Source organism: Elephantulus edwardii, unplaced genomic scaffold, assembly GCF_000299155.1.
Source record: "Elephantulus edwardii isolate Elephantulus edwardi_28Jun2011 unplaced genomic scaffold, EleEdw1.0 scaffold00116, whole genome shotgun sequence".
NCBI lineage: Eukaryota > Metazoa > Chordata > Mammalia > Macroscelidea > Macroscelididae > Elephantulus > Elephantulus edwardii.
This window is the reverse complement of record NW_006399866.1, coordinates 5,283,685-5,296,414: the sequence shown is the minus strand read 5'-3', so window position 1 is coordinate 5,296,414 and position 12,730 is coordinate 5,283,685. Positions and strand designations below refer to the sequence as shown.

At 45.9% G+C, this 12,730-nt stretch overlaps 2 protein-coding genes across 3 annotated transcripts in view; both read left to right on the top strand.

The window, feature by feature from the left end:
* The window catches only part of LRSAM1 (leucine rich repeat and sterile alpha motif containing 1), a 40,678-nt gene that overhangs the window by 27,272 nt on the left and 676 nt on the right, over positions 1-12,730 (top strand). For both annotated transcript variants that reach the window (XM_006892538.1, XM_006892537.1), the window contains 5 exons: positions 894-989; positions 5,428-5,526; positions 7,042-7,173; positions 8,000-8,081; positions 11,888-12,036. In XM_006892538.1, the coding sequence (XP_006892600.1) occupies positions 894-989; positions 5,428-5,526; positions 7,042-7,173; positions 8,000-8,081; positions 11,888-12,036 (558 nt within the window). The remainder of the gene's footprint in view (positions 1-893; positions 990-5,427; positions 5,527-7,041; positions 7,174-7,999; positions 8,082-11,887; positions 12,037-12,730) is intronic.
* On the top strand, positions 3,025-3,543 carry LOC102867996 (translationally-controlled tumor protein-like). Its single transcript, XM_006892536.1, has one exon. The coding sequence runs from the start codon at positions 3,025-3,027 to the stop codon at positions 3,541-3,543; it is 519 nt and encodes a 172-aa protein (XP_006892598.1).

The window sequence follows — 12,730 nt, the reverse complement described above, 5'->3', positions numbered from 1 at the left end:
TCAGTCACCCCAAATGTACAATAAAGAGGTCAGATGGTATATGAGGACATGTATTTCATGTCAGGCTTTCAAGCAAAGCCTCTGTCTGTCTCTGTCCCTTGGTCTGTTCTGAGTGAAGATGTCTTAAGCTGTCTCATGGGCTTGGCTTCTCAATGCAGTAGAAATGTGCTGGGATCTGAAGTCTTGGCCACAGGTCTGTCACAGATGTGCTGTGTGACCTTGGACAATCACTTCCCTTCTCTGGGTTGTCAGAGGAGATTAAACTAACAAATAAGAAAGCCCTTTTTGAACTTTGAAATGATCTTCAGAGATGAAGGGATAAGAGTGACTCTCAGAAAAAATGCCGCCACCATATAGAATGGGAGCCCTTGTCTGCTGCAGGCATTCTCTATTTTCAGTCTGTGTTGGGGCTCCCAATGTCCCAGTTATATAGCAAACCCTGGTTGCAAAGGAGACTGCAGAGAACTCAGCTCTGGCCTTCTTGTGCCTTATTTGCCTAGAGCGCTCCTCATTTGTATGGAGGATACACACTGACCCAGCCAGCCATTTGCTTCTGCCCCATGCTGTGTAGTCCATGAAACTAATCATTGCCTATGGTTTATCATTTGTTTTGTTTTCACCACCCACCACTGTCATCCTTCATTAAGATCCCATGACTGGCCTTAGCCCCCGGGGAAGGGGAGATGCGGGTTTGCAAGGAGGTGGAGAGGGCTGCTTTGGCTTTGGCCTCCAGCCTCTATTTGAGGGCCCTTTGGGACCACAGTTGGGTAGGGGCAGCATCCAGAAGACCTGGGCCTTGCCCTTCCTATTGCTTCCATTTCATAGTGGGGGGACTTACAGATCCAGAGGCATCAGGAGCTCACCGCTGCCATTGGGCATGGTCTGTGTTGCAGGAGATGGTCTCCGAGCAGCGTTGGGCTCTCAGCAACCTGCTCCAGCAGCTGCTCAAGGAGAAGAAGCAACGAGAGGAAGAGCTCCAAGACATCCTAGTATGTGTAGCTTCTGTGTTAGCATCACTTGTGGGTTTGCTTTCCCTCAACACACTTGCTGTTTTCAGAAACATTTTGTCATTCAAGTAATAGCTGCTCATCAAAGAAGAAATGGAACATGCAAAGGAAAATACTCTTCTGAGTTAGCTACTGCTAACGTTTTTTGATGTACATTTTCTAAACATTGTGACACATGTTTAAGCTATACATGCTATGTAAGTGTAGTGCGCGGTAGTGCATAACTCCTTTATAACTTGTTTTTATAACATACATTAAGCCTCATGGTGTGCCATTACATTTTCCTCACCACATTCATTTTCATGGATGCGTTTGGTATTTGGATCCAGTCTGTTATGAATTAGCATCTAGATTATTACTCCCATTTTTGTTTTGGTTTATTCCTTTTATAAAAAATACTGTCTAACGATTTTTGTAGCTTAAGCTTATAAACAGTCGTAAGTCTTTGTAAATAGTCATGAGCATTTTGGGAGTTCTGGTTGCCTAGTAGTAAGAAGCTATCTCAAAGGCATTTGAATCCACAAGCTGCTCTGCGAGAGCAGGATGGGCAGTGTACTCCTGTGCACTTTGCTGGCACTGCAGACCTGCTGGCGGTCAGTTGTGAGTCGGTTCTGACTGTGGCACACAGCACACATGAGTAATTACTAAGTGCTGAGTTCTGAGAAAACAGGCTGTGTCTGAGGACAAGCTGTTTGAGGAGTTGTTCTTTTTAGATAAGATTTTACTGTGCTCACTGCGGCAGCACATTTACTAAAATTGGAACAATACAGAGAAAATTAGCATGGTGCTTGCGCAAGGATGACGCGCAGATTCGTGAAGCATTTTAAAAAAAGACAAGAAAAGAAAAAATAGATAAGATTTTACTGTTTTCAGTGATAATTTACACAAGTGTGTGTGTTTTGTTTTTACAATTGATGAATGCCTTTTAATACAACTTCTCAGCACATCCTCACTGTACCTTGCCTTTCCCTTCACCCTCCCCATCTGTCCACTAATCTTGTTCCCTTCACCTTCCTTCCGCCATCCCGTGTTTCTGTGTGTAAACTCGAGCTTTGCTTTTCTGAGTCAGTCATGCATATCCTGTTCCACATTGTAAATTGCAGTACACACAATATCTGAGGGTCCATTCATTTCACATTGACCTTCCACAAGTTAGGCCTCCATTTAACAATTAACTGCACATACTGTTCAGAGACATTGGTTACATTTTTCACAGTGTGTTAACAGTAATACCCTTTTAGATGTCTAGCTTCAGGCATGTGATTTCACTGTCTCCCTACCTTTCAGCTTTTGTTTAGAATAATTGTTCACCACTTGAACTTGATCTCATAAGAGAGGGTGTGCAGTACATTCTGGCAATATCCTTTATTTGATGAGCCAGTCTGTTTAATTAAAGGGGAGCTGAGGAAGTTTTTTTGTTTTTGTTTTTGTTTTTTAATTTTTTTATTTTTATTGTATTATTTTTACATGTACCGTCAAATCAGATCTGACTGGTACAGGAAGAGATTGCCCCCTCCTTCTCCAGCAGAGCATCTGGTGGGTTTGAACCGCATACCTCTGGGATTGGGGAGCTGAGGAAGTTGAGCTAGCAAGTTCAAAGTTTATAGAGTGGAATCTCAGGAATCTTTTGTTTTGGATAAGTTATTGATGGGAGTTGTCAGACTGCCTCCTAAATCCACAGAGATAGTATCATTGTCAGGGTGGGAGAACACCTGTAGGGTGGGTGGAGGGGGTGGTCTCCTTCTCTCACTTGTTTCTGGTGTGAACCTGAGGGATGAGGTGAAACGTAGTTGGCCTTTGGGCTCCATCCTGGGCCAGGCATGGGTAGGATACAGGACAGAATGAGACCCAGCTTCTTCCAGAGCTCAGCACATCCAGACAGTGTGTTTTTGACATTTAGGAAAAGCTGCCTCCGCCCGCTCCCCCCTCTCCCTGAGCCCTGCTCTTGCTGCAGCGCGCTCGCTCAGAGCTCCGGCTCCTGCTCAGCTAGCGCCGCCGTCGTCTCCTTGTCGCCATCATGATCATCTACCGGGACCTCATCAGCCATGATGAGCTGTTCTCCGACATCTACAAAATCCGGGAGATCGCAGGCGGACTGTGCTTGGAGGTGGAGGGGAAGATGGTCAGTAGGACGGAGGGTAACATTGATGACTCGCTCATTGGTGGAGACGCCTCTGCTGAAGGCACCGATTGTGAAGGAATCGAAACCACAGTAATCACTGGTGTTGACATCGTCATGAACCATCACTTGCAGGAAACCAGCTTCACAAAAGAAGCTTACAAGAAGTACATCAAGGATTACATGAAATCACTCAAAGGCAAACTTGAAGAACAAAAACCAGAAAGAGTAAAACCTTTTATGACGGGGGCTGCAGAACAGATCAAGCACATCCTTGCTAATTTCAAAAACTACCAGTTCTTTATTGGTGAAAACATGAATCCAGATGGCATGGTTGCTCTGCTGGACTACCGTGAGGATGGTGTGACTCCATTCATGATTTTCTTTAAGGATGGTTTAGAAATGGAGAAATGTTAACAAATTTGGCACTTCTTTGGATCCATCACCTGTCATCTGATCTGTCTGCTGCTTTTCATCACCACACCAGGACTTCGACAAATGGGACTGAGATACCATCTTGAGCTCTCCATTTTAATTTTGACCTTCATTTATTTGGAGCGGAGGCATTTTTTTTAAAGGGAAAAAATGTCATAGGTTGTCTAAAAATAAAGTGTGTTTAAACTCAAAAAAAAAAAAGGAAAAGCTGCCTCTTCCTCAAGATGCCTCACTCAATACCACCTCACAATGGTCCCCTAGAACTGCTGCATATATCCTGTCCTCCTGCCTTCGCTGTGGCCTGTCAGGAAAGAAGCCCCACTTGAGCAGCACATTACTAATTGGAGCTTAGGCACCAGCCAAGGGGAGGCCAAGGCAGAAAAAGGGGATTTGTCTTAACAAGGTCCAGGAGGGACCACTAGTGGGGGGGATTCATGAAGTGTGCCAAGGCGAAGTTCTGCTCTCCTGTCAATCTACTCCTCAGGGTGTGGCTACAGGCCAGGGGTGGGTTCAGAGCACAGGCTCTGAAGCAGACAGACCTCAGTCTGAACCTTGGCTCTACACTGACCAACTTTCTGTCTTTCAGCAAGTTAATAATCTTCCTGAGCCTCAGTTTCCACCCTGTAAAGCAGAATCTACTCCATAAAGTTGTGAGAGTTAAGTTACATGTTTAATTGCATAGCACAGGGTCTGTCATGGAGCACTTGGAAAATATCGGCTGCTTTTATTACATAGTTATGGAGCTTTAGAAGCTTAGTGGCAAGGAATTACACGCTTACACAAAGGTACGTGGTTTGAATCCACCAGCTGCTCTGCAAGAAAAAGGTGGGCAGTCTCCTTCTGTGTGATTTACTGCCTTTGGAAAGCTGCTAGAGGGTGAGCCATGGGTCAGTTCCAACTCGACAGAACACAACAGCATTATAGTTAGTATCTTTTGTTCTAGTGTCCTCCACACTTCCAGTGATGACTGCCTGGCCCCCACACCCTACTCTAAAACAAGCCTCTAAAGCCTCACCCCCATACCCTACTCTAAAACAAGCCTCTAAAGCCTCACCCCCATACCCTACTCTAAAACAAGAAAAAAACCCCAAATAAACCACCCCCACTGTCCTTGAGTCTATTTCAATATTTCAGTTCTTGGTTTTTCTCCTTGGGGAGCCCAGGTGGCACAATTCATAGCAACTTGTACCATTAACCCAAAGGCTGAGCCTGTCCAGCAGTTTGGATTCCCCAGCACCTCTGAAGGGAAAAGATGGACCATCTCCTGTGTCATTTACAATCTTGGAAACACTATGTAGGGTCAATTATGAGCCCGAACCAACTCAACAGCCATGAGAGAGAGAGGCCCAAACAGCCATAACAAATATTTGTTGAATGAATGAAAGAATGAATCTTTTTGAAACTTTTTTTTTAGTTCTCAGCTTTGTTAGGATAATGGGACCCATGCCAGAATCTGGGTGTATCCTTAGAGCCCTTTTCCTCTGTTTTCCTGAGCTTTACAGATAGAGTGGCTCAGATCTCAGTAAAGAAACATTTGTATACTTTGCTGTCCCCAAGCAGACCAGGAAGCCTCCCTCTCAGAGGTCACGGGCATAGATTTGTGCCTGCAGTCAGAGAAGCCCAGCTTCAATCCTGTCCTGACCTTGGCCACTTCAGTCCCCTTTGCTGAAGATCCTTCTCAGCAGTAAAGTGGGAGTAGACATGCTTCCTGCTGTTCTTGTTTCAGGAGTTTAGTGAGGCATAGGATAGTCCTTTCTAGAACACTAGGAGTTAGCCATGCCCTCCGAGGAACATAGCTCACATCCTTTTGATAATTTTTAACCTTCCATATTGTAACCAATATCACTTGCTCCTCCTCCCTGGCAGTCGGAATTAGAAGCTAAAAGCGAAACCAAGCAAGAAAATTACTGGCTGATTCAATATCAACGACTTTTGAACCAGAAACCCTTATCCTTGAAGCTGCAGGTAAGGATGGTGGTGCCTGCCATAGGAGGCAGGGGTGGCGGGGGAATGTTTGCTGCAGGGGATTGGTGAAGTTCTTCTCTTAAGAAGAGGTTTCTCTACAGTACTTACCCATCTGTCTTTCCACTTGAATTTGACTCATTACTTGTGGCTCTAGTGAGGCAGGTTCTGTAGCAGGTCATGGTAGGGATACGAATGAAAAAGGGAGTTACCCTAAAGAAACCAGAGCCATAGTTTAAACAGATGTATGCATGCTCATGCTTATTGTTGCATTATTCACAATAGCATAGAGATGGAAATGACTCAAGTGCCCATCAACAAATGAATGGATAGAAAAACTATGGTACATCCACACTATGGAATACTACACAGCATTGAAAAATAATGAAATGGTAAAACATTACACAGTATGGGAGATCCTTGAGGACATTAGGCTAAGTGAAATATCTCAGTCACAATAGGATAAATACTGCATAATTGCGCTGTTATAAAAGTAGACAGACATGGAGGGACTGGGGAGGGAATGAAGAACGAGTGGATTGATAATGAACACTGCATTAGAACAGATGAGAGCAAGAACTGTCCTAAAAGAATAAATGATTATGCATTATATGTATGAGAACAATCTAGAACAAGGAGTGCACTACAGGCTGGGCTGGGAGAGGCGAAGGGAAGGGGGGAGAAAATGTATAACAATAATAGAGAAAAAAAATGTTAAATATAATAAAAAAGAGAGTGTCAGTGTGGTTAGAGGAGACAGTGTGGCAGCCACAGCTGTGCAGAGCAGAGACAGGTGAGCCTCAGACACAGCAGTGTGAGCATGGGCGCGAGCCGCTGCCCGTGAAGAGAGGCTGAGGAGAAGATAGGTGGTCCCTTACCCCCACCTCTCTCACATAATTTTTGTAGTTTTCATAAAATAAAAATTGAGTCATTCCATACATATTCTTTTAACAGCTTGTCCTTTTCTCTTACTCTTAGTCATAGACAGTTCACCAGGCCCACGTGTCGACTTAGCTCATTGCTTCCAGACAGCTTCACAGAATTTAGTATCTGTCTGAACTCATATTTATTTAAACAGCTCTTTTTTGATAGATTTTTAACTTATATGCCAAAGGGAGCTCGGTGGCCTAGTAGATTAGGAACTGTGCTGCCAATCAAAAGGCAGATGGTTCACATCCACCAGTGTCTCTGTAAGAGAAAGCTGAACAGTCCCCTCCTATACAGTTTACAGGTTTGAAAACCCACTGGAAGGTCAGCTAGAAATTGTTTCAACTTGACAGCACTCAATAACAACACACAGCACCGTGCCATAGTGTATGAGCAGAGCAGCAGTGACCAGCTCCCTGCATAGTGCATCCAGCTCTGTGCACTTGCATGTGTAGTTTTGTAGGAAAAGCTCTAAGAAAAGGGATGCATTTTAGGAGTCATGTTACACAGTTTCATTAAACCGTTTGTTTCCAGTTATAAACGATGGATTTCTTTCCACTCACAGTGTCTTTCTCGTGCCTTATCTTGCAGGAAGAAGGCATGGAGCGCCAGCTGGTGGCCCTCCTGGTGGAGCTCTCAGCTGAGCACTACCTGCCCATCTTTGCCCATCACCGTATCTCACTGGACATGCTGAGCAGGATGAGCCCTGGGGACCTGGCCAAGGTGAGACGTGGTAGCGCCTCTGGAGGGGGTTTGCATTGTAGAGAGCAGGTAGGGCCACCAGCTTCACCAAGCCCAGGGTTGACTTGTTCTTTGTGCAGTGCTTGATGACTGAAGGCCACCCTAAATCGAGGTCCCCAAAACAACTATCCTTCCTCCTCGCAGCTACCTGATGGAGCCCACTCACACTAGCTAAAAAAAATCCAAGGTGTGAGCCCTGCTTGCCCCACCTATGTAGACTGGAGCTTCAAATTATAGAGCTAAGACAGGTCGTTGGCCATGAGCTGGTTCAGCCCCTAAGCCCTCCTAGTGTTTTTTTAGAGGCTACGTCAAGTTTAAGAGCATAGGCTCTGGAGGGGACTCTCTGGTGCAAGTGGTGCAGCTCACTGTCAAGGCTTGGATGGCATCTTTGTTTCTCTAAGGATAGTGTAAACTATGCTGGAGAGTCCTGACTTCTTGTGGGGGATGTGGACTTCTTGTGGAGTGATATGACCTAACACGAAGGGGAAGCTGTTGGTAGCCTGGAACCGAGAAAATAGATAAATTGTAGCTGTAGTGCACATTTTCCTTTTGGGCTTCAGTTTCTTCCCCTGCCATACTGATTGCCGAACCTAGCCTGAGGAGGAACAGCTATAGTTACACTGCCTCCTGCTTCCCCTGGATCTCTGCTGTGCCCCAGAAGGCCTGCATTTCCAGTCAAAGGTCCCAAGCTGAGAAGTCAGGAGTGAAGCCGCTCTGTGAACCTGAACTTACTATCTGGTGGGCTGTTCTACACAGCAGAGCCCCAACCATGCAATGCCATAACTGCCTCTTCCTTGGACTAACCCAGGTGGGCATCTTGGAAGTTGGCCTGCAGCACGAGATCCTACGAAGAGTCCAGGAGCTGCTGGATACAACCAGGATCCAGTCAGGTATTGACACCAGACCCTGTAATTAAATTTAATCATCTGCTTTTAAGTCCTGAAGACTAGCCAAGTCCAGCCCCTGCTAATCCTAAAGGATAAGGATAGGGATTAGTGAGCCCATTTTACCACAAAATTGAAAAATAGACCAGAAAACTAGAAAAGGACAGGTTCTATGCAACAAAGCTTAGGAACTACACACCCAGTATCCTTGGGATAGAGGGAGAGCCAGCCCGTATCCAATGCCTACCTTGTACCTGACACTCCTGGGCCCTTTCTGTGGTCTGGACATGAAAAGATGTCCAAGATAAGTTGTGAAGGGGACAAAGCAGGTCACTAAGCCTGTCTGCCCCATACAGAGGTCCAGGTAAGGATTGGGTGCTGCAGGTGACACAGGAGCAGGCATGGGAGTCACTGGTCCCCTGGAAAGCGCTGATGTTTGCTGAACACTTTATGTGATCATCTCATCTAACCTCTCCTTCAGCCCCAGGAGGTGGGCACTCTTATTTGGTTGTTTTTCTTAAGTCTCTCTTATTTGTCTTTGTTTTTTCCTTTAGGTGAAATTTTATAAATCATATTGGTTTGTCATGTAATCATTCATACAGGTTTTGTTCTTTAACATTAATTACAACTGATCACAATCATAGCAGATTCAAATTTTTAAAATTTGGTTAAAGTAGAATAGTGACCAAAATAGGAAAAATTATAGGTTGAAGTCTTGGAATGGAAGACTCAGAAGAGGTGTAGTGAGCGCTCTCAGAGGCTCAACATGGAATACTGGAATATTGCCCAGACTCTGAAGAGGGACGCATGCCCAAAGCAGCATGGTCAGCAGCCTTTTTTGAGCAGGCCACCATTGTTTCTGACTCTTCTTTTCAGGAGGTTTGGTTACTATGCAACATGCACACTGCCTTTATTTTCTAAGAAGGAGATTAAGTTTCTAGCAGGGTGTATATACCCATGTATCCTGTTAGTGTTATCATTCCAGTACAGTTTTACAAATTCAGGTTCGTTCCAGTTTCCCTTTGTTGGCCATACTGAATAACTGACCTGGGAAGAACCAGTTTGAAACCTTGAATGGAACCCTGCCTTAAAGCAGGAGGAAGGAGATGCTACTTAGCTGGGAAGGGTAGTTTTTGGTTAGAGTAAAGGAATGGGGAAGGGACAAAGGCCAGTGGTAGAGTTACCAGGCCCGAGTTTGGCACAGCCTGGCCTGTATGGCCAGATGAAGATCAGGCCCTGTCCTGATTGCCAGGCTGACTACAGCACCCATATGTGCAGACTTCAGTTGTCCTGTCATGTATTTATACTACTATGGCATTAATTCAACCTGAAAAATGTAATTTAATTTCAGCCCTTCTAAATCAGTAATGTACTAAATAGATACTATCTCCCTAGCTGCTTAGCATGGATTCCCCTCAACCTCAGACTAGGAGAGTTTGGCATCAGAATTTAGATCTCACCTCCTCACCCTCAGCGAATACACCTCACATGAAAAGAGGTCACACTTGGCCCCTTCATTCTGAGCAAGGTGTTGGTTCCTCTGAACATTGTAAGTCAGAGGGCCTCTGCCTCCCGGACCTGGCTCTTCTCTCGAGCTGCAGGAGCCATTCCCAGCTTTGAGTGAACTAGCCGGTTTGGCCACTCTGTAACCGCTTCCTGTGGGAGGTTCTTCCCACTGCTCCTGACCACTTCCTGGTTGTGTCACTTATGGTGGCATCCAGCCTCCGCAGAGGAATGGGCTGGGACGGAGCTTTCCTCTCAGCTCCAGAAGGCACAGGAAGGCCTCACACAGTCTTCTGACCATCTTCTCATGTTGCTTAGGTGCCATTGTGTCAGTTCTGCTCATAGTCATATGTATAGCAGAATGAAACCCTGCCCAGTCCCACAGCATCCTCACAGTCAGTGGCATGTCTGAGCCATCTCAGCGAGGGTCTTCCTCTTTCTTGATGACTCTGTATGAAGCTTGATGTCCTTCTTCAAGGACTAGTCCCTTCTGGTAACAGGAGGTGACATCTTGCCATCCTTGCTTCCAGGGAGCATTCTGGCTGTGCTTACTCCATGACACATTGCTCACTGTCTGGCAGTCCATTAAGTATTCTTCACCAACCATAATTCAGATGCCTTAGTTATTCTCTGATCATCGCATTCGTTATCCAGCTTTTGTGTGCATATAAGACATTTGAAAGTATTACGGCTTGCAGCAGGCATACCTTAGTCCTTAAACATTTTTGCTTTTTAACACTTTACAGTGGTCTTGGCTGCTAACTGAACGGTTGATAATTCAAATTAGCCAGCACCTCCATGAGAGAGAGTTGTGACAGCCTGCATCCCTGAGTTCTAGCCCTAAGAACCCTGTGTGACAGTCCTGCTCTGTTCCACAGGGTCACAGTGAGTCAGAAGCTAGTCAGTGACTTTAGGAATCCGTTTGTCTCATTGTAGTCGAGCCAGGACTGACTCATATCTGAGTCTCCAGTGGGGTTTTGGAGGCGTAAATCACATGGAAGGAAATTACTCATCCTCCCTCAGAGGCACTGGTGGATTCGAACCACGAGAGTGTGCCGTGCTACCTCTGGGTTAGCAGTGTAACGCTCTACAGACAGTGCCACCAGAGCAAGCCCCTTTACAAGGATGGTCGTGTAGCACTTAGAGGCATGTCTAGTGTAGCACCTTTTCAAAAATTCTCTAAGGTTTTAAATGATACAAAAGAATATACTCAGAAAAGTCAAACCATAGAATAAATTAATACAGAAAAGATCAGGTGTGTGAGTGGTACATATTGCAGGAGTCTATAAAAAACAGAAAGACGGCATTTTGTCAGGGCTGCTTCTGATGTCTTGCTGCAAGGCCAGTTGGGTGGCCAGCTGAGGGTGCAACCTCAGGACATGGGGTTGGGACACTGCAGGTAGGGATGGGAGGGAGAAAAGCAGAGAGGGGGAGTGCACTTTGGAGGCCTTTTTAGCTGAGCTGGCCCTTCTTTCTGCTTCTTCAAGGCCTATGAACCTGTGAGATGGGGCTGCCGGCTCCCTCTCCTGTAGAAGCCCCGAGCCCTGAGCTGCTTCTGACTGTATAGTCAGGAGCTCTGTTACCTTGGGCATGTTACTCCCCTTCTCTAAGTCAGATGACCCATCTCTAAGGTGATGAGCACTATTTACAGAGTGGCTGTGAAGGACCCAGGGGATGTTATGAGTGACAGGTTCCTAGGTGACACAAACAGTGTATGTTCACCTTTGACCTAAAGCGAGGCAGTTCACCTCCAGCCAACAGCACTGTACAACAAAGGCCTGGTGATTTAATTCTGCAAAGATTATGCCCATTGATAACCCTGTGAGCATGCAGTTCTGTCGAGCAACACATGGTGTCACTGTCAATCAGAATCAAGCTGGTGGCAGCAGGTTTCATCTTTTTGGCAGCTACCCTTGCTGTTATGGCCTAGTGGTAAGGAGTTGTTCCGCCAACCCTAAGTCATGTGGTTCAAATCTGCTAGCTGCTTCTCAGGAGGAAGATGGTCACTCTTCTTCTGATATACCACCACTGGAAATCAGTTGGAGGGTCAGCTGTGAGTTGGTAGCTGGTTCCAACACCCCTCCTAGCCTGCCAGTAGGCCTATGAGATGGCAGGGCTGAAAAAAGTGTATTCCCATTTTACTGATGGGGATCTGTGCTTAGGAAGGAGAGCCCTCCCCTCAGCTCTAATCTGGGGACCCACTCCCTTCTTCTCATTGTCCACCTGGTGGCAGACCGGGCCAGGGGAGCCCTTAGAGGTACGATCATCAGAGGATGACCCTGATCAGCCTGTCTCTCTGGTCCTCACAGGACTGCCGAAACCACCCAAGGGTGAGGTCCCTGAAGCCCCAGAGCTCCCCACCGCCCCCCAGGAGCCTCTTGAGCCAGTGAGGCCATCGGCTCCTCCTGCCGAGCTGGAAGCACAGACCTCAGAGTGTGTTGTGTGTCTGGAAAGAGAGGTGAGTTCCATGGAGGGCAGGGGTCAGTCAGCTACGAGCCCACTGTCTACTGTCCTGCTGACCCTGAGCCTCCTCCTGAGTATCCCAAATACCTTTTCTGGTCATGTGAGTATATTGTGTTCACTAAGAATTCTGGAAAATAAAGGAAAGTGAACAATAAAGGAAATGAAAATTACCTATAATCACATGACCTGAGGATGAGCAGTGCCATCTTTAGGCCCTTTTCTTCTTTTTTTTTATTTTATTATTTTTTTATTGCATTATTTTTACGTGTACCGTCAAATCAGATCTGACTGGTACAGGAGGAGATTGTCCCTCCTTCTCCAGCAGAGCATCTGGTGGATTTGAACCGCATACCTCTGGGATTACAGTACATTATCTTGCCACTAGGCCGCCAGAGCTCCCTTCCTTTTCTTTTCAAAGGATAACTTCCCCTGTCCCCCTGAGTAAATATATTAGGGGAAATCCCCAGGCCATTGATGCCCAGCATCCTGATTTCCCCTGCAGAGGCTTTTTAAAAAACCGTCTTTTAGAAGTTATTGTGTTGTGTACCATCAAGTCAGAACTGACCCAGAGCTGACTCTCCAGTGGGTTTTCAGTGGAAGTTAATTACATGTGAGGAGACTGCCCATCCTTCTTTAACAGATCTGGGGATACTGCCGGATAGAGGCAGAAGCGAATCTGTGGAAAATTG

Bases quoted from the DNA above. Each gene is read 5' to 3' on its own strand.
- LOC102867996 (XM_006892536.1), top strand. From the start codon at position 3,025: ATGATCATCTACCGGGACCTCATCAGCCATGATGAGCTGTTCTCCGAC.